General features: G+C 46.3%; 1 protein-coding gene across 1 annotated transcript; it reads left to right on the top strand.

Annotated features, from left to right (window-relative positions):
- The first annotated feature begins 15,808 nt into the window (after positions 1–15,808).
- LOC125592633 lies at positions 15,809–17,332 on the top strand. The gene is made up of 3 exons (XM_048767958.1): positions 15,809–16,048; positions 16,151–16,945; positions 17,057–17,332. Exons 1-3 carry the CDS (start codon positions 15,809–15,811, stop codon positions 17,330–17,332), a joined length of 1,311 nt encoding a protein of 436 aa, XP_048623915.1.
- Positions 17,333–17,612: the final 280 nt, after the last annotated feature.

Below are 17,612 nucleotides of genomic sequence, written 5' to 3' on the forward strand. Positions count from 1 at the left end.
GTGTAAGCTTATATAAATATGATTGTATAAGTATATAATGTTAAGATGAGATGTTATGAAAAAATTGATATGCATACATAAATATTTTAATGAGTTGTTATATTTGAACGGTTGCGATCTAATACTATACTAAACACTTATTATGTGTTATTTTCATAGTTTTGGCATCTAAATTTATAGATTTTTATGATTGAAACTTTATAGAAAAACATGTCGTCGGTATTTTCCGACAAAATACCGACGACCTTTCCAATTTTCAATGAAACCCGTTGTCGTCGCTATGTCGTCGGTATATTGCGAGGGATTTCCGACGGACCATAAAAAAAAAAAAAAAAAAAAAAAACTAATCAGAATCTTCTGAATCTTCATCAAACTCCCCAACCTCGGCTTCCGGCTCTGAATGTACGACAGCATCATGTCCAAACACAGTCAAATTCTCAACGAGTTGAACATTTTCCAAATCTTCAACTGCCTGGGCGTTGCTGGTAGACTCTGGTTGCAATGGTTCATCATCATCAGAAGTTCCATCCACTCGTCCTCTTGGGTTGATTTGCGTTACAGTAACCCATGGATCGTCTCTGTACGTCACCCGAGGGTAACTGATGTAGCACACCTATACATATCAATTATACAAGTATTAGTAAAATATATAACATTAATTAATTATATTGGTAAAAAATTATGAATAGATTGACATACCTGATCAGCTTGCGAACCAAGAATGAAGGGATCATAATATTGAAGTTTCCGCCGCGAATGAACTGATGTAACACCAAACGCATCAATCTTCACTCCTCTATCTGGGGTGGTGTCATACCAATCACAATAGAATACTACACAACGCAATCCAACCATTCCAGGAAATTGGATTTCCAATATTTCTTTTATGTTGCCGTAGTAGACATCGTCACCAGAAGAAGATGAAACACCAGCATCATATGTTGTCTTAGAATGACTTTTCCTTGTGAATGCATATCCTCGCGTACAAAATTTAGGATATGATTTGACCACATAGTTTGGTCCCTGCACAAATTCGCGTTCCCATCATCGAACACAAGACCTCTGGCCAAACCTTCATTCACCTATAAATTAAAAACATATATGATTGCAAAATTAATTAGTTTATATATATTAAATTTAAACTAATCATTTGCATAGGGTAATATGATATATGACTCACATAACTACGAAGCCACGCAGCAAATCCTTATCTCTAAGCTGTCGAAGCTCATCTTCTGTTGCATGCCTGTGAGTCATACGCAACTCCGCCATATATACACTATATACAAAAATATTATCAATATGAAATAAAATTATTGAATATTAATCTAACAATAAATGAATAAATATTTTTACCTCTCATATTGTAGAACATCTTCACAGTTGGTGAGCAAATATGTTTGCAAATGAGCGTGCTCAGTGTCCGTAAGTCTCCGCTTCGTGAATTTTCCACTAAGTCGTCCTATTTCCTTGAACATGCTTGGGACAGTAACATGATATGTTGCTCTCTCCCCTCTATCATCATGCCGAGCAGGTCTTCGGTGTTTTGTATGCACTTCTGGTGGAAAATAATTTTCAGCAAAGATTGCAGTTTCTTCATTGATCACCTGTGCCACTATAGATCCTTCCACCCTGCTTTGATTTTTGACCATCTTCTTCAGATGATGCATATAACGCTCAAAAATATACATCCATCTGTACTGCACAGGACCACCAAGTTCCAATTCTCTTGCGAGATGAATAGCAAGATGTTCCATTACATCAAAGAATGATGGAGGAAATATCTTCTCAAGGTTGCACATGCTGACTGGTGCGTTTGTCTTCAAATTATTAATACCCTCTTCAGTCACTACTCTGCTGCATAAGTCGCGGAAGAAAACACTAATCCCTACATAGATAAAAGACATAATTTTCGTAAGTATTAAGTTTTTATAAGCATAATTGTTAAATATAAAAATAAATTAAATTGTAAAAATATAATATACCTGCAATTGCTTCATGAACATTACGTGGCAATAATGCTGAAAAAGCAAACGGAAGGAGGCGCTGCATAATTACATGACAATCATGACTCTTCAAGCCAGTAAACTTTCCTTCGCTTCTATCAACGCAGTTCCCCAAATTTGATGCATATCCGTCAGGAAATTTCACTTTATCTGTAATCCAATCAAAGAACTCTTCTTTTCTAGCACCATCTAGCCGATAAATGGGAAAAGGGGCTGTACCGTTCTCATCAACGTGAAGTTCAGAACGATCACAAATATCGACTAAATCCAACCTTGACTTCAAATTATCCTTCGTTTTACCTTGGATGTTAAGGACTGTGTTCATCAGATTATCGAAGAAGTTCTTCTCAATATGCATGACATCTAAATTATGCCGCAATAGATGACTCTCCCAATATGGCAGATCCCAGAAAATACTCTTTTTGTGCCAGTTATGTAGCTCTCCAACCGCATTGACTCGAATGTTTTCATGTCCACCTACATCTGGCGTCCTTTCTGCATCAAAATACCTAAACTGCTTCAACAAATCTTTCCCACTAACTTCCTCAGGTGGACCATCAAACACCTGCTTGTTCTTCGTAAACGAAGTCTTACTCCTGCGGTATGGATGATCAGGTGGTAGAAATCGTCTGTGACAGTCAAACCAACACGTTTTCCTTCCGTTCTTTAGTTGGAAAGCATCTGTGTCATCTTGACAATATGGACATGATAGCTTCCCATGTGTTGTCCATCCAGATAACATACCATATGCTGGAAAGTCACTTATTGTCCACATAAGTACTGCCCGCATCTGAAAGTTTTCTTTGCGCGAAACATCGTATGTCTCAAAACCATGCGCCCATAGTTGTTGCAACTCATATATTAGTGGTTGAAGAAACACATCTAGTGATCTTTTAGGATGATCTGGCCCGGGGACGAGAATTGAGAGAAACAAAAACTCTCGTCGCATGCACAAGCTCGGCCGTAAGTTGTACGGTGTCACAATAACTGGCCATAGAGAATACTGCCTTCCATGCTTTCCAAATGGGCTGAAACCATCAGTAGATAATCCAAGATAAACATTTCTTCTCTCTTCCGCAAATTCTGGATATGTTGACTGGAAATGTTTCCAAGCCTTTGCATCTGAAGGATGTCTAATCTCACCATTTGTGGAATGCTCTGCATGCCATCTCATTGCTTTTGCTGTGCGCTCACACTGATACAACCTCTTCAATCTTTCCGTCAAAGGCAAATACCACATTCTTTTGAATGGGATCGGAACTCTTCCCCTCGTCTCCTTAAAACGAGGTTTCCCACAAAATTTGCATACATTCCGTGTCTCATCCGCTCTCCAGTAGATCATGCAGTTGTCAATACATACATCTATCACTTCATACGGTAGTTGAAGACCTGCAACAAGTTTCTGAACCTCGTAGTATGAACCCGGTGCAAGGTTATCCTCAGGTAGAATACCTTTGACAAAATCAGTAATCGCATCCATACATTCTTCAGCCAAATTATAGTCTGTCTTAATACCCATTAATCTAGTTGCAGATGATAAGACTGAATGACCATCTCTACAATTTTGATACAAAGGTTGTTTTCCTGCATCCAACATGTCAAAAAATCTCCTAGACTCGGGGTTTGGTTCTTCCCCTCTATAATGATCATGTACCATCTGCTCAGTACCTACACCATAATCTATATCCGTTCTAGATTCTTCTAACCTAATATCAGGCTGAGGTTCGCTAGTACTACCATATTCATAACCAGTTTCCCCATGAAGGTACCAAACTTTATAATTACGTGAAAACCCTTTCATATACAAATGAGTCCAAACATCAAATTCTTTTATAACCTTATTATTATTGCAAGAAGAGCAGGGACATCTTAACATACCACTTTTTGCATCCGGTTGCTGTTGAACAAGCCTCATGAATTCTCCAATCCCTTGAACGTATTCTTCCGTAAGCAAATTGGTGTTCGGATCCAAATGAGGTTTATCCATCCACGAACGATAATAAACTTCTGAAGACATGATTTTCACGGAATTGTAATGACTAAAGAGAATGAAGAGAGAATGAAGTGTGAATGAGTTGAATGAGGAGGGGTTGTATTTATAGGAAATTGCTTACGGACCTCCGACGACTTTCCGACGAAATTCCGACGGATGTAAAGCAGTCCGTCGGTATTACGTCGGAATTGTCCAATCTCAAACGGCTATACAACGGTCATATATATTTGTCGGCAACGGTCACATGGTTCGTCGGAATTCCGTCGGAAAATACCGACGGAATTCCGACGACTTTGCTGTTAATCGGAATGTCTTCGGAAATTCGTCGGAATATACCGACGAACTTCCGACGACTACAACGGTTACATTTTTTATCGGAATGTCGTCTAAAAGTCGTCGGAATTTTCCGACGAACCATATTTCGTCGAAAAATTCCGACGAACCATATTTCGTCGGAATTCCGTCGGAAATGGCCGACGGAATTCCGACGACTTAATTTTTTTGGATTTGGTCGGAAATTTGTCAGTATTCCGTCACAAATTTCCGACGACCTTGGTGTCCGTCGGAACCTCCGTCGGAATTCGGTGTGTTTTCTTGTAGTGAAGAAGTGAGCTATGTCACTGGACAAGGCTGGCAGTACAAGAACTACCACATGAACCCTAACGTGAGGAACAACCCTCACCGCTTTGCATATCCGAAGCTGGACAAACCGGTTGACAACGCGCAGAACAGTCAAGGAGAGAACAGCGGTTATCAGAAGCCATACCAAGGAAGAACATATGTTCTGAGCCAGGCGCATCACAACATGTTTTAGAACCAAAAGCAGCAGACATCTCAACAAGCTGCCCGTTCGCCAATGACCGCTCCGCAAGACGAGATGAAGGGTCTAGCGACGATGATGCAGCAGTTGCTCCAGGGTCAGCAAATTCAAAGGAAAGCGTTGAATCAGGTCACACACACATCAACTCCAGAATGAACCACATGTTCAATGACCTGAGTACCAAATACAACAATGTAGCTAGCCATAAGCGTCAGATGGACGTTCAGATCGCGCAGACAGCCGAGAGCGTCAAGAGATAGCAAGGTACTCTACTTGGAAAGACCGATAAGAATCCTAAGGAATGCAATGCCGTAGCACTAAGGAGTGGAAGAACACTGCCGGATGAAGTCCCTTGTTGGGGTCAAAATCGGCCACGACGGAATCGATGTTCGAAAGTCCTCAGAAAAACCGAATCTCGTTCAAAACTTCAAAAGCCGAGGAAACGAATAGCCGAAACGGATCGCCCGGCGAGCTTAACCATGACACGAGCCAGCTCACCCGGCGAGCACGACCGTGTTGCCGGTTGGCTCGCCGGCGTGCTCGACCGTGGCATGGATCAGCTCGCCTGGCGAGTGCGGCCAATTCTCCGTGGACCATTCCGAACCCGGTCTCATCCTATAACCATGCATCTTCGTCCGAAGTTTCCGTAACTCAGTCTTCGGGTCCGTGGATACGACACCAATGTTTCGTCTAAAAAACATCGTCGAAAGTATTCGGGAAGTTGGGAAGGTTATGTCTCTCGAACGGTTTCCTATTCTTCGTAGTAGAGCAGGTTACGGTTAACTTAACAGCAACTGCCTCGGCTATGCGAAGAAACAGGGTTCCGTTTGAAGAACCATGCCTATGCCAACGGCTACTTCGCGAGTAAAATCGTAAAAACGCTTAAGTCTCGATACGGCCTAAAGAGGGTTCGAATTGCGGACAACGGCCCATCTATGGTCCCAAAAGACTTGGGCCCAAAGACTGGTATGACGGTTTATCTCGTCTGCGGGAAGAGATAAATGTCAAATTTCCGAAGATAATCACAAAGAAGAAGGAAATATGGAAAAACCCGCTTCGCGACAAATCCGGCCCAAGAAGAGGTAAACCGACCTAAGGAGGAGTATACAAGGAGGACCTAGGACGAAGAGGAAAAAAGAAAAAAGGAGATCAGAGCATCTTAGCACTTAGAGAAATTTAGGCATCTTTTTCCGTTTTTACTAATCGAGCTGCGACTCAACTAGTTTAGATTTAGGTCGCTAGACTAGCAAACATACCGACATCTCTTGTAGCCTAGGTCTTTACTTGTTGTTCACGCTCGAACGCGAATTCGGAAATAAGATCCTATTATTTTCTTTTTCTGCTTATTTTCATTTTATTCTTTCAAATTGTTCGTGTCGTGTGTGGCCCAGCAGATAACCGGGACCTTCAGGGAAGGCTAGGTTAAGTTGGCTTTCCTCCGATTAACAAAACTTGACGGTGTGAATTTTGGTTCCCACAGTTTGGCGCTAGAAGGAGGGGGGGGGACGGATCTATCTCTCTCGCTACCACACACGCTCAGTCTGATATGACGACCAACGCTGACAAAGACCCGCAAACGCACGACGGGACCACAAGTGCCCGCAGCGGTAGAAGACTTGATTTTGATACTCCGGGCAATCGAGCTGCACACGCAGACAAGGCTTCCTCAGGCTAAAACCCTGATGAAACGCTTCAGCCAGGTGCACAGGCAACTGTGGAGAACCTTCCACCTCCTACCGAGAGCAACGAAGGAGAAGAAATCAAGCGCATCGACCTGGATATAAGCGACCAGTCCGATCACTCGGACGATGGTGCTGACATCCACCCAAGAAGAACGCGAAGCCAGTCCGCTCGGCAGGACGCGTCCTTCAAAAGACCCATGACCGAGGAAGAAGAAAACCTCTATTGGGTAGAACAGGAGGAGATTGTCATGTCCCCGATCCTAGATAGGATCGGGGGGACGGGCCATGGTGCGGGGAGTCGCACCAGTCAAGTCATTGGACCTTGAGACAACCGTATCATGGCCCTAAATGAAGGTTAAGGGCATCAGTCAGCTGAGACTTAACCAGGATAGGATGGAAACAAGGTTAAAAGAGTTGAGTGAGTGTTTAGGCAGCTGGACGAGTGTTGGTTTGAGTTCAATCAGCTCGGTTCAGCTGGTATTCAGTTCAATAAGATCTGTTCAGCTCACGGGAGCTGGTGGACTAGCTCACTCAGCTGGGAACAGCTGGAGGTCAGCTCAATCCGGTGAACGGTGCGTTCTGGTTCGGATCAGTGTGGACGAGTCTGGGACGGTTACTGGGCGAGCCGATGGTCCGGGTGCGGGACGGTTCAACCAAATTGGTCTTAGGCTTGGGACAGGGAGTGGGAAAGCTTCCAGAGTGTGAGGTAAGGCTCAGGTTTCGTTTGAAAAGGAAGGAAAAAGAAGAATAACCACCATGGGCAGTTACTTGGTGGCGGTTATGGGAAAAACTGCCCCTTTTGGTACCTTTTTGGTAACTGCTCGTCCAGGCAGTTAGGGGGGAGGTTATGACCGAATTCTTCTTCATTTTTCTGGTCTCTGGTCGAAAATATCATTACAGGGAAGATAGAAAACTCAGACAAACTTCCAGAGAGAAAAGAGAGGCAAACCGACGGTTGGACGATCTGATCCGTGGTGGTTCCTGGTTGTTTCCGGTGGAGTTTGTGTGTGAGATAAAGAGGATGGATACTAGGCAGAAATACAAGGAGAAGGAGATTGAGAAGGAGAAGGAGATGGCCCCTAGAGGTCGTAACCCTAAGGTGAGAGGTGTGGCCAAGAGTAACCGGACGAGGCCGCGGATGATGGCCGTGTGAGTCTGGCCGGTTTGGATCGATTGGCCACTCCTTACTCTGACTTCTTCTACTCTGTTTCTTCATATATATTGTACTATGGATTGTTTTATGATATTACAGAGAAGGATCTATCGATCTTAAGGCCTTGGCCTGATCAAATCCCCATGAAAGCCCCTTTTTCTTGTGTGGGCTGATCATGGCCGAGATCACTATGATCTGAGCCGGTTCTTTTGAATCTGATTATGGGAAGATTTTTCTTCTGAATTATCATGATTTATCATGAATTTTATTTGGTATTTGGATCTCTTTTTAAAGGGGTCAGATTTGACATTTTTGATGATTGTTCTTGACTAGATTGGATCCGACCATGCAATGTGAACTGATTCTTGTTTTATAATCTAACCTTGTGATTGTGTGTTTGTCTGTGTTGGATCCAGAACCAGAAATGGACCGTGGTAAGGGAAAAGCACCATGAGGACCGCGGCCATGGGAAGATGTGTGGTGATTTGGTTGATTCGGAAAATTGTGTAATTATTGTAGCCTATTGTACAACTTGTGAACTTATGCGATTCTAGTGTGTGATCTATTTATTAGGATGATGAATGATGTATGAACCTTGGTTATTATCTATGAAATATCTATTTGCCGTAGTCGATGTTGGATGGTTTGAGTGTGAATGTTGGAACTTCAAAACTTTGAAAAAGACTTAGAATTATTTAACACTTGAACTTGAATATGTAAATGAAACTGGTTGCATTGTTTGGTGAGGCTGCGGTCTGGTTGGATTGGGGAATCCAGGATAAGGTCTTACATGTTGGTATCAGAGCATTCTTGATTCTAGGATTTGTTGGGTTATTGGTTCACCACACACTTGGCCGTTTGGACTCATGGTGAGATAGTTGGGTTCTAAGTAATCTTTTTTACTGATTAACTTAGTAGTGATTGAGGTTTGTGTGTTCAGTTGTGGACTAACCTTTTGTTTGTGTTGGTAACTCCTAAGGGTACAAGAAGGTATAAATCTCGGAAAGGAAAGGAGGCAACTGGAGCGTCTGGAGCAGTGTGGCAGGATGGTGTTGAACAGACCAGAGTGTTGCCAGCTGGAACCATTCCAACCACAGTGCTACCCGCTCTGGTGGGGCAGGTGGACAATGTAACCGGACTTCCAATGGGTCCAACTCTTCCTACTGAGGTTAATGAAACTAATGTGGACGAGCAGCAAGAGCAAGTCCATGGAGACGATACTGGGTCATCCAACGTTGGTGCTGGGAGTGGCCAGGACGTTGATGCAAACAATGTTCGGGTCACTGGTGCCGAGGAGGTCATTGAGCCGACCATAAGGGGCTTGGTGGAGGCTATGCAGATCATGGGAGCTCAGATAGCCTCCTTGACACAGGCGTTCACACCATTGGTGAACTCGTCCGTGGGACAGGCTAATCCCCCGGTTTGGGTTGCTGCTGGAGTGGCTGATGTTGGTGCTGGCCGTGTGGCTGAGGTGATTGAGATAGACCCACCGGTCAGGCCAGTGCATGGTATGGACTACCTGAAGGTGCTGGAGCATATCTCCAAGTTGGGGACCAAACACTTTGCTGGAAGTGTTGATCCTATGGAGGCGGACGAGTGGAGAACCAGGTTGGTTCGAAACTTCAAGTCCACACGATGTCCTGAGGATTACCAGAAGGACATAGCAGTGCATTTCCTGGAGGGAGATGCACATAATTGGTGGTTAGCCTTGGAAAAGCGTACCAATGGCACCATTGAGCACTTTGCTGACTTCGAGGTTGAGTTCAACCATAAGTACTTTCCTGCTAAGGCGTGGGATCGTTTGGAGTCCAAGTTCCTTGACTTGACTCAGGGACGGAGGACTGTTCGTGAGTATGAAGAAGAGTTCAACCGACTCAGGAGGTATGTGGGAAGAGAACTGGAGGATGAGAAGGTTCAGGTCCGAAGGTTCATCCGAGGCCTAAGGGTGGAGCTTCGAACCTACTGTTCTGTTTGTAAGTTCCACACGGTTTCTGAGTTGGTTGAGAGGATGGCCTTGCTGGAGACCAACGTCACCGAGGAGGGTAAGCAGAAGCTGAAGAGTGTGGTGGTATCCTCGGGTCAGAGTGGTGACAAGAAGAGGAAGAGGGACTCGACCGAGGAGGGTAAAGCCTCAAGTGGTAGGTCAGAGTGCCCTAAGTGTGGTCGCTACCACGGTGGAGAGTGCTGGAAGGCCATGGGCGCCTGCACTCGATGTGGTAAGATGGATCACTCAGCCAAGGATTGTCCAAGCCCGTTGGGTGAGTCCAGGACCTGTCACCACTGCGGCCAGAAGGGCCATTACCGCAAGGATTGCCCTAAGTTGCAAGGCAACCAGGGTAAGGGTCGTGGAGAGGCTAACAGGCCAGTCCAGGGACGAGGCCAGACCTCAACACCTCGTGTGTATGAACTATCCAAGGATGTGGGTGGGACTCAGCCTTTCCAAGCGATCACTGGTAATATTCTAGACTACTACTTTTACAATTCCAGTATAATTGCATGGTATGGAACCTAGGATGGATAGATATACTTTGATGGGTCTTGTGTAGGGACCTTAAGTATTGGTGGTGTGGAAACACACACATTATTTGATACTGGAGCTACACATAGTTTTGTGAGTCCAAGTATGATTCGAAAAGGTTTGTTCCAGTATGGAACATGGGATGGTCCTGAACGAGTGAGTGCGGCCGGAGGGCAAGTTATGAACTCACTCGGTCTGGTTAAGGACATCCCTGTGGTGATCTTGGATAGGCCGATGCCTATAGATCTGATTGTTGTCCCCCTCAAGCATCGTGAAGTGATCTTGGGCATGGACTGGTTGGGAAAGTATCGGGCAACTCTAGATTGTCACCGGGGAAGGGTGCAACTTGAGAACGAGTGTGGACCCCCGATTAAGTACCAAGGAATCAAGCCAACCTCTTGTAGTTTGGTGGTTTCAGCAGTCCAAGTAGAACAGATGCTTGGAAATGGTTGTGAGGCCTTTTTGGCTACCATTTACACCGATGAGGTTGTAGGGGCCTGTGACCCAGAGGGTATACCGTTGGTTCGGGAATTTCAGGATGTGTTTGGGGCACTACAGGGCATCCCCCCTGATAGAGCTGACCTATTCATCATTGAATTGGAACCTGGAACGGCCCCATTATCAAAAAGTCCATATAGAATGGCACCAGCTGAGATGGCAGAGCTGAAGAAGCAACTTGAGGAGTCGCTTGAGAAGGGGTTCATACGCCCTAGTGTATCACCTTGGGGAGCACCAGTCCTATTTGTTAAGAAAAAGGATGGTAGCTTTAGGTTGTGCATTGATTATAGGGGTTTGAACAGGGTGACTGTGAAGAACAAGTACCCTTTACCCAGGATTGATGAGTTGTTGGATCTACTCCGTGGAGCCAAGTGGTTCTCCAAGATTGACCTGGCCTCTGGGTATCATCAGATCCCCATTGCACCAGATGATGTGAGGAAGACAGCATTCCGAACTAGGTATGGCCACTATGAGTTTGTGGTTATGCCGTACGGACTGACCAATGCACCTGCTCCATTCATGAAGATGATGAACGGCATCTTCAGAGAATACTTGGACGAGTTTGTGATCATTTTCATTGATGATATACTCGTGTATTCCAAGACAAAAGAGGACCATGAAAGACATCTTAGGGCGGTGTTGGGCCGTCTGAGGGAACAGAAGCTCTTTGCTAAGCTAAGTAAGTGTAGTTTCTGGCAGAAGAGCATTGGGTTCCTTGGACATGTGGTGTCTGATAAAGGAGTCTCAGTGGATCAAGATAAGATCAAATGTATTCAGGAATGGCCACAGCCAAAGAATGCTACGGAAGTTAGAAGCTTCTTGGGGTTGGCTGGTTATTACAGGAAATATGTCAAGGGGTTCTCGAGCATAGCTCAACCTATGACTAAGCTGACAGGCAAGGACATGAGGTTCACATGGTCTGAGGAGTGCGAGAAAAGTTTTGCAGCACTCAAGAACATGTTGACTAATGCACCTGTCCTGGTGTTGCCTAAGACTGATCAGCCTTATGTGGTGTATACGGATGCATCCATAACTGGTCTTGGTTGTGTTTTGACACAACAAGGGAAGGTGATAGCCTATGCTTCCAGACAGCTAAGGAAGCATGAGGGTAACTATCCGACCCATGATTTGGAGATGGCTGCAGTAGTATTTGCATTAAAGATATGTAGATCATATCATTATGGTGCCAAGGTGCAAATACTCACAGACCATAAGAGCTTGAAGTACATATTCACTCAGCCTGAGTTAAACTTAAGGCAGAGGAGATGGATGGAGTTTGTTGCAGATTATGATCTGGACATAGCTTATCAACCTGGGAAAGCTAACCTAGTGGCTGATGCTTTGAGCCGCAGAAGGGCTGAAGTGTCATCTGAGAGGGAGGCGGATGAACTGGAAGGGATGATCAGGTCCTTGAACCTCAACACCTTGGTTGGTTTAGATGAGCAATTGGGGTTGGAGGCAGTGAACCAGGCCGATCTCCTGACCAGGATCAGGCAAGCACAGAGCCTGGATGAAAATCTAAAGAAGGTAGCCGCCAATGACAAGACCGAGTAACAGACAACTGACAATGGTACCATCTTGGTCAATGGGAGGGTCAGTGTTCCTAATGATAAGGAACTCAAAGAAGAGATTATGAGACAGGCTCATAAGTCTAAGTTTTCAGTTCATCCTGGACTGAACAAGATGTATAGGGATCTGAAAAGGTACTACCATTGGGTGAGGATGAAATCTGATGTTGCAGAGTGGGTGGCTAAGTGTCCCACTTGTCAACTGGTGAAGGCAGAACATCAGGTTCCCAGTGGTCTACTTCAGAACCTACCCATACCAGAATGGAAATGGGATCACATCACAATGGATTTTGTGACTGGGTTTCCCATGACCAGGAATAAGAAAGATGCAGTATGGGTTGTGGTTGATCGGCTGACCAAGTCGGCTCATTTCCTGCCTATCAAGAAAGGGGATGGGGTCGATAGGATTGTGCAAGTGTACCTAGACGTAAAAGTAAAGGTTCTCTTACATCCGACGAGGATACCATAGCGCGCTATACAAGAAATCTGAAATTTTGGTCAGCACTCCTGACGGTCTCTGGAGAGTGCTCGGTTCGTTCCATACAAGTCATATAAGCCGGCGCCAAGTCGCAGACTTTAAATCGAAAAGAACCAGGTGGAAATTTCCCACAGGCAAAACGAGAGCTTATCAGTCGTCGCACAGCCTTAGAGCCGAAAGTAAACCTAGGTCTTGCCCTAAACCCAGTCCTACTGGTCCACTAACATCTCAAGACATGATACGAGATCTTAAAAACATGTCCCATCGTCTATATCTAATACGTTCACGAAACTTCGCGAAACTCCTAAACGTTTCCGAACGCCCTCGTTCAGTAAGAGCAACCGAACAAGACGATAAACTAAGAGTTAAGTTACGAAGTGACTACTCGTATCTTTCCCTCACACTTGGCAAAAGTATAAACTAAAATGCACAGAATGTCAATCATTCATCATATATATAGAAGCCGCAAAAAACGGCTAGGACCCCAAGCTACCAAACGACCAATCTTAAACACATAGTTCACATAGCCTCGCAAGGCCATAACACACATAAATCAAATACGGCCACACTCGGCCTAGATACATCAAACCTCGAAATAAAACTAAGGGAAATAATCCCAACAATCCTCAAAGCTCAAAGTCGAAGAACCCGGATATGGAGACTGTTGGGGTCAAAATCGGTCACGACGGAATCGATGTCTGAAAGTCCTTAGAAAAACCTAATCTCGGTCAAAACTTCAAAAGTCGAGAAAACGAACAGCCGAAACAGATCGCCCGGCGAGCTCGACCCCGACACGGGCCAGCTCGCCCGGCGAGCACGGCCGTGTTGCCGGTCGAGTCACGGGCGAGCACAGCCGTGACGCGGGCCAGCTCGCCCGGCGAGCTCAGCCGTGACACGGGCCAGCTCGCCCGGCGAGCAGGGCCACGTTTCCGGTCGAGTTGCCGGCAAGCTCGGCCGTGACACGGGCCAGCTCGCCCGACGAGCACGGCCGCGTTGCCGGTTGACTTGCCGGCGAGCTCGGCCGTGACATGGGCAAGCTCGCCCGGCGAGCACGGCCGTGTTGCCGATCGACTCGCCGGCGAGCTCGGCCGTGACACGAGCCAGCTCGCCCGGTGAGCACGGCCATGTTGCCGGTCGGCTCGCTCGATCGTGCCGCGGATCGGCTCGCCCGGCGAGCACGGCCAATTCTCCATGGACCATTCCGAACCCGATCCCATCCTTTAACCATGCATCTTCGTTCGAAGTTTCCGTAACTCAGTCTTCGGGTATGTGGATACGACACCAATGTTCCGTCTAAAAAACATCGTCGAAGGTATTCAGGAAGTTAGGAATGTTATGTCTCTCGAACAGTTTCCTATTCTTCGTAGTAGAGCAGGTTACGGTTAACTTAACACCAACTGCCTCGCCTATGCGATGAAACAGGGTTCCGTTGGAAGAACCATGTCTATACCAACGGCTACTTCGTGAGTAAAATCGTAAAAACGCTAAAGTCTCGATACGGCCCAAAGAGGGTCCGAATTGCGGACAACGGCCCATCTTTGGTCCCAAAAGACTTGAACCCAAAAACTGGTATGACGATTTATCGCATCCGCGGGAAGAGATAAATGACAAATTTCCTAAGATAATCACAAAGAAGAAGAAAATATGGAAAAGCCCGCTTCGCGACAAATCCGGCCCAAGAAGAGGTAAACCGACCTCAGGAGGAGTATATAAGAAAGACCTAGGACGAACCAAGGAGGGAGAGCATTCTAAGAGCAAACTTAATACTTAGAGCAATTTAGGTGGCTAGACTAGCGAACATACCGACAGCTCTCGTGGCCTAGGATCTTACCTGTTGTTCACGCTCAAACGCGAATTCGGAAATAAGACCTCTTTGTTCTCTTTTCGCTCTTTTACGATTTATTGCTTTCGAATCTTTCATATTGATTGTGTTGTGCGTGGCCCAGCAGAATCTTGGTTCCCACAGTTTGGCGCTAGAAGGAGGGGAGGGTACGGATCTATCTCTCTCGCAACCACACACGCTCAGTCCGATATGACGACCAATGCTGACAAAGACCCGCAAACGCACGATGGGACTCCCGTCGATGCCAACGCTGATAAACTCCAGTTGGAAACGTATCAACGGTCACTGCCGACACCGCGATACTAGACCAGATGAAGGAAATGTTCGACTCCGCTTAGAAAAAGACGGACGTACAAGAAAAACTCGTGGCCTCTCTCGCAAAACAGGTGGAAACCTTAACGGCGAAGGACAGGAGCAAAGTCCCGTGCGGAACCACAAGAGCCTGCAGCGGCAGAAGACTTGATTTCGAAACTCTGGGAAATCAAGCTGCACACACGGACAAGGCTTCCTCAGGCCAAAACCTTGATGAAACTCTCCAGCCAGGTGCACAGCCAACTGCGGAGAACCTTCCACCTCCTACCGGGAGCAACGAAGGAGAAGAAATCGAGCGCATCGACCTAGATATAAGCGACCAGTCCGATCAATCGGACGACGGTGTTGACATCCACCCAAGAAGAACGCGAAGCCAGTCCGCTCGGCAGGACGCGTCCTTCGAAGAACCCATGACCGAGGAAGAAGAAAACCTCTATTGGGTAGAACAGGAGAAGCTGACCGAGAAGCAGGCAAGGATCCACCGCGGCCAACACAGACAAGCTCGCAAGGCTGCCAGAAATCCTGATGAGATCCACAATCTCTGCAAGTACATCACGAAACCGCAGCGGAGCTGAAAGCGGTGAAATCACAAATCCACCACGCGACAAGAGCTGCGCCCGAGATCGACAGACTTCTCGAGGAAGCACGCAAAACCCCGTTCGCTGCTCGGATTACTGAGACCAACATCTTGGACCCGGGGAAGATCAAAATTCCCATCTACGATGGCACCACCGACCCGAAAGCGCACCTGCAGTCTTTCCAGATCGCGATGGGGAGGTGAAAACTCAAGGAACGCGAACGAGACAATGTCTACTGCCTCCTCTTCGTCGAAAACCTCAAAGGAGCCGCGCTCGAATGGTTTTCTCGCCTAAAACAAAATTCCATCGGAAGTTTCCGCCAACTTGCTTCAGAGTTTCTCAAGCAGTATTCCATGTTCATGGACAGAGAAACCTCGGACGTCGATCTCTTGAGCCTGTCTCAAAGAGAAGACGAGCCACTTCGCGAGTTCATGAACAGATTCAAGGTAGTAATGGCAAGAGTCACCGGGATCAACGACAAAGTGGCGATCGATGCTCTGAAGAGAACTCTCTGGTACCGGTCGAAATTCCGGCAATGGGTATCCCTTGAAAAACCGAGAACGATTCAGGATGCTCTTCATAAAGGAACAGACTTTATCGTAATGGAAGATGAGATGAAAATCCTCTCCTAGAAGTACAACCCGCAGAAGACGCCCACGAAAAAGAAAAGCTCTCGAAACGACAAGTATGTCCACCACGAGGGAGAAGATATTCAGGGCGAGCACAACTACACTATCAATTCCGAACAAGGGAAGACCTCCGGAAACACCTGGTCCAGGAACCAGTATAAGGATAACTCCTACTGCGAGTTCCACCAGACCAAAGGTCATTCCACTACGAACTGCAAAGTTCTCGGCGCAAGGCTAGCCGCAAAACTCCTCGCTGGCGACCTATTGAAGGTCACTAGCATAAAAGACCTCATCCTGGATTCCGACTTCCCTCCCAGGACTGATAAAGAGTCTCCCAAGAGGGACGCACGCGCAAATCAGTCTGGCGAAAAACGCGGAAGAAGGCAAGATGACCTTGGAGACAATAGTACCCGCCGGAGGATAAACATGATCATTGGAGAATCGCAATTCTACCGCGACTCTGTTTCATCCATCAAGGCCAACGGAAGAAAGGCAGAAACAAGTTCTAACTGGACGACTCGGTCCCTGACCGACAACGCTCCAAACGATACGATTGTTTTCGAGGAGGAGGAAACCGTCGGACTCGATAAACCTCACTGCGACCCGCTGGTCATCGACTTGGTGATTCGAGACCTCGAAGTGGGAAGAATCCTCATTGACACAGGCAGCACGGTCAATGTCATTTTTTCGCGACACTCTCCGAAGAATGAACATCGAACTGGGGGAAATCATCCTGGAACCAAAACCACTGACCGGTTTTTCGGGCACAACATCAATGACCCACAATCGATCAAACTTCCGGTTATGGCAAGGGAAGTCACAAAAATCGTTGACTTCGCCGTAGTCGATAACCCAGCCATCTATAATGTTATCGTGGGAACCCCATGGATCAACGCAATGAAGGCGGTACTGTCGACTTACCACCTTAGCATCAAGTTCCCAACACCAAACTGAACAGCAGTAATCTGGGGATGCCAGAAACAATCTAGGTTCTGCTTTTTTGCCGAGCATAAGCTACGACAAACTCGGAACACCCCTGCGGTTAGCCCGAAGCGAGTCAAGAAAACTCAGAGTACTCCCGAAGGTTCCACAAAGAGCAATTTGGAATCACTCGCCCAGGCAACGGTTCCGGGCACCGACGCGATACCGGAGTCCATCGCCCTACCAGCGGAAAACCCGACTCACGAAATGGCCGCCGATTTAACTAAAGCCTCAACGGCCGAAGTAACAGAAACGGCTCTATCCAACGAGTAGGAACGCCCACAACAACAAAGCAAAACTACGAGATGGCTTGATCCTCGAAAGAGGTACGTAGGTAGCTTGTCCTATTGACAAGTTCAGCTATCCCCCTCTCCAAAAGGGGGGGGGAGTGGGTACGTATACTCGTATACTCCCATAAAGTTCGGAATATCCACACATGTACTCGATATTTTTGAAACTTTTCCAATAAAACTCATTTTATTACGGTCTCCCGATTCACTTGCAATAAGCCACAACAATCGGAGATTAACCTGAGAAACACTCAAGACAAGGG

Source organism: Brassica napus, chromosome C9, assembly GCF_020379485.1.
Source record: "Brassica napus cultivar Da-Ae chromosome C9, Da-Ae, whole genome shotgun sequence".
Taxonomy (NCBI): Eukaryota; Viridiplantae; Streptophyta; class Magnoliopsida; order Brassicales; family Brassicaceae; genus Brassica; species Brassica napus.

Bases quoted from the DNA above. Each gene is read 5' to 3' on its own strand.
- LOC125592633 (XM_048767958.1), top strand. From the start codon at position 15,809: ATGGACAGAGAAACCTCGGACGTCGATCTCTTGAGCCTGTCTCAAAGA. The intron at 16,049-16,150 runs GTAATGGAAGAT...GTCCACCACGAG, and splicing joins ATAAAGGAACAGACTTTATC to GGAGAAGATATTCAGGGCGA. The intron at 16,946-17,056 runs GTTATCGTGGGA...TGGGGATGCCAG, and splicing joins ATAACCCAGCCATCTATAAT to AAACAATCTAGGTTCTGCTT.